Source organism: Hetaerina americana, unplaced genomic scaffold (genome assembly GCF_022747635.1).
Source record: "Hetaerina americana unplaced genomic scaffold, ioHetAmer1.1.p SCAF_27, whole genome shotgun sequence".
NCBI classification, from domain to species: Eukaryota; Metazoa; Arthropoda; class Insecta; order Odonata; family Calopterygidae; genus Hetaerina; species Hetaerina americana.
The window spans coordinates 885,623-887,581 of record NW_027286841.1 but is presented as its reverse complement, the minus strand read 5'-3'; the positions used below and the strand labels follow the sequence as shown (position 1 = coordinate 887,581).

The following is a 1,959-nucleotide window of genomic DNA, read 5'->3' as shown; positions in this document are numbered from 1 at the left end:
TCACTTCCACAGACCCAGGTGCTCCAGACACTCCCTGTACGACTCCATTACTCTCCCCCTGTACACCTCGCTCGCCTGGGCATTCAGGAGCACTTCGTCCCCGCGGTCTTTCAATATCTTCGACACGAAGTCGGGAGGCTCTCCCGCCGAGCCGCCCTCTTCCAACATGGGCACAACCTTCTCGCTGTTGAGAATAAAAGACAGCCAGATCGCGGACACCAACTTCCCGAACAGGCCGTACTCCTCCATAACATCCAGGAGGCACCCCAGGGGCATCAGCTGGTCCAGCGTCGCCCCGCCGACTATTTCCCGCAGGCGATCGTGGTACGTCCGCAACAGATCCACCGAGTGCTCCGCCCGGAACGTCGCCGTCGTGGAGGTGTGCAGGAAGAGCAGGATGTCCGTGATTGGCGGTGCGAAACGCACCAGCTGCAGGTCCACCAGCACAGCGTCATCAGGGCCGTCCGCCCCTTCTCCCCGGAACATCACGTTGTTGGCCCAGAGATCGCCGTGGCACAGCACGTTGGTGTGCTTCTCGGAAGGTTTAGACAGCTCCCTTAGCTCTCCCCACGCCTCCCAAAGGCGTCCCTCCACCTCTTTTCCCTTCTTCCCGAAGCGCTCCGGCCAGAAGCCGACGATGGCCGTGGTCATCGTGTCCACTGAGGACTTTTCCCAGCGCCTTCCCATCTCTCCGCCGCTTCCGGTCAGCAGTCTGTCCCTGGCCACGCGGAAAATCCCACCCGCGGAGGACACGGTTTCGCCATTGCCCTCGACCATTGTCGTTGCCTCAATCTGCAAGAGGAACGAGGGAGCGTGGAAGCGCGCGAGGGATGTCATCAGCGAGCGGCAGTGGTCCAGGTCGAAGGGGACCATCCTATCCCAGAGGCGGTAGCCTTTCTCTTTCAGATCCTCCAGTATTATAAGCTCTGCCGTCGGTTCCTCTCGGTCCCCTTCCCTTCTGGAGCCGACGGAGGTCTTCGCTTTCCCTCTGGTCAGGTAGCAGCGGGGGATGGGCAGCCGGAATGGATGTGGTAACTTATCGGACATCTTTGGAATCACGGTCTCATACATTTCCAACTCCTTCTCGAAGTGCTGCATTTCTTCAACGTAAGTGAGGTGAGGCCCTGACGTGGGGGGACACTTTACGAAGAAGCGGACGTCTCTGGTCGCCCCTTCTACCCTCACGGTGGCCACCAGGTTGAGGTGTCGTGCCATAAACCCAATCGGAGATTCGCTGGCAGGTTCCACCGAGTACCTTTCCAGGTGAAAGTCTTCTCTGCCAAGAGCTTGTCTCAGTACCGACACACATTCTTTCTCGCCCAAGACGTCCATGTTTCGGTTGGCTGGTTTCTTCGAGTTTTTGTCTCCGGATGTGAACTGTCGTGATGAAAGGATTAGCGGCCCATTACAAATCACCGTAAAAATCGTGAATTTTTTCAGACGATGGCAATAGAAATTTAATGCTTAATAAACCGTTTAAATCAAGTGTTGCCTTTCCAGCGGAAGTTTGCAAATAGCTTCCTTCAGGTACCTCCTTTGCAGATTTCCAGTAGGGAGTATGGAATACACAAACTATTTAAAATCTGCAGCACGAGTTACCTATGTAATCTCGCATCAGTTTAACAGTGAACTGCTAATAAATATTCTTTAGAGGAAACTTTTTGCCAGCCTCTCTGCCACTAATTATTTTGTGCATAGTTTCTCTCCAAGTAGCCGAGAGGAGTAGGATGATGTCTTTAGGAAGAGGTATATGGAGAACTTCCTAAGAACTATGCATTTCTACCACTTGCCAATGAGACATCGCCTGTTTTTTCCGTAATTTAGATCATTCTGCACCTTTCATCGTTTCATACCGAGCAATGCTTCGGAGGGATCCCTCTCTGAAGCCGACTAGAATGAATTTCACACCACCTCAGAAATATAGCACCTTTAAATGCTAAACAGTGTCAAAATGGCGGT

The 1,959-nt window shown here is 53.2% G+C and overlaps 1 protein-coding gene across 1 annotated transcript; it reads right to left on the bottom strand.

Annotated features, from left to right (window-relative positions):
- LOC139689660 (uncharacterized) lies at window positions 1-1,332 on the bottom strand. The gene is made up of 2 exons (XM_071586849.1): window positions 982-1,332; window positions 1-924 (listed from the first exon to the last, which is right to left on the bottom strand). The coding sequence occupies exons 1-2, from the start codon at window positions 1,330-1,332 to the stop codon at window positions 1-3; spliced, it is 1,275 nt and encodes a 424-aa protein (XP_071442950.1).
- Between the last annotated feature and the right edge of the window lie 627 nt (window positions 1,333-1,959).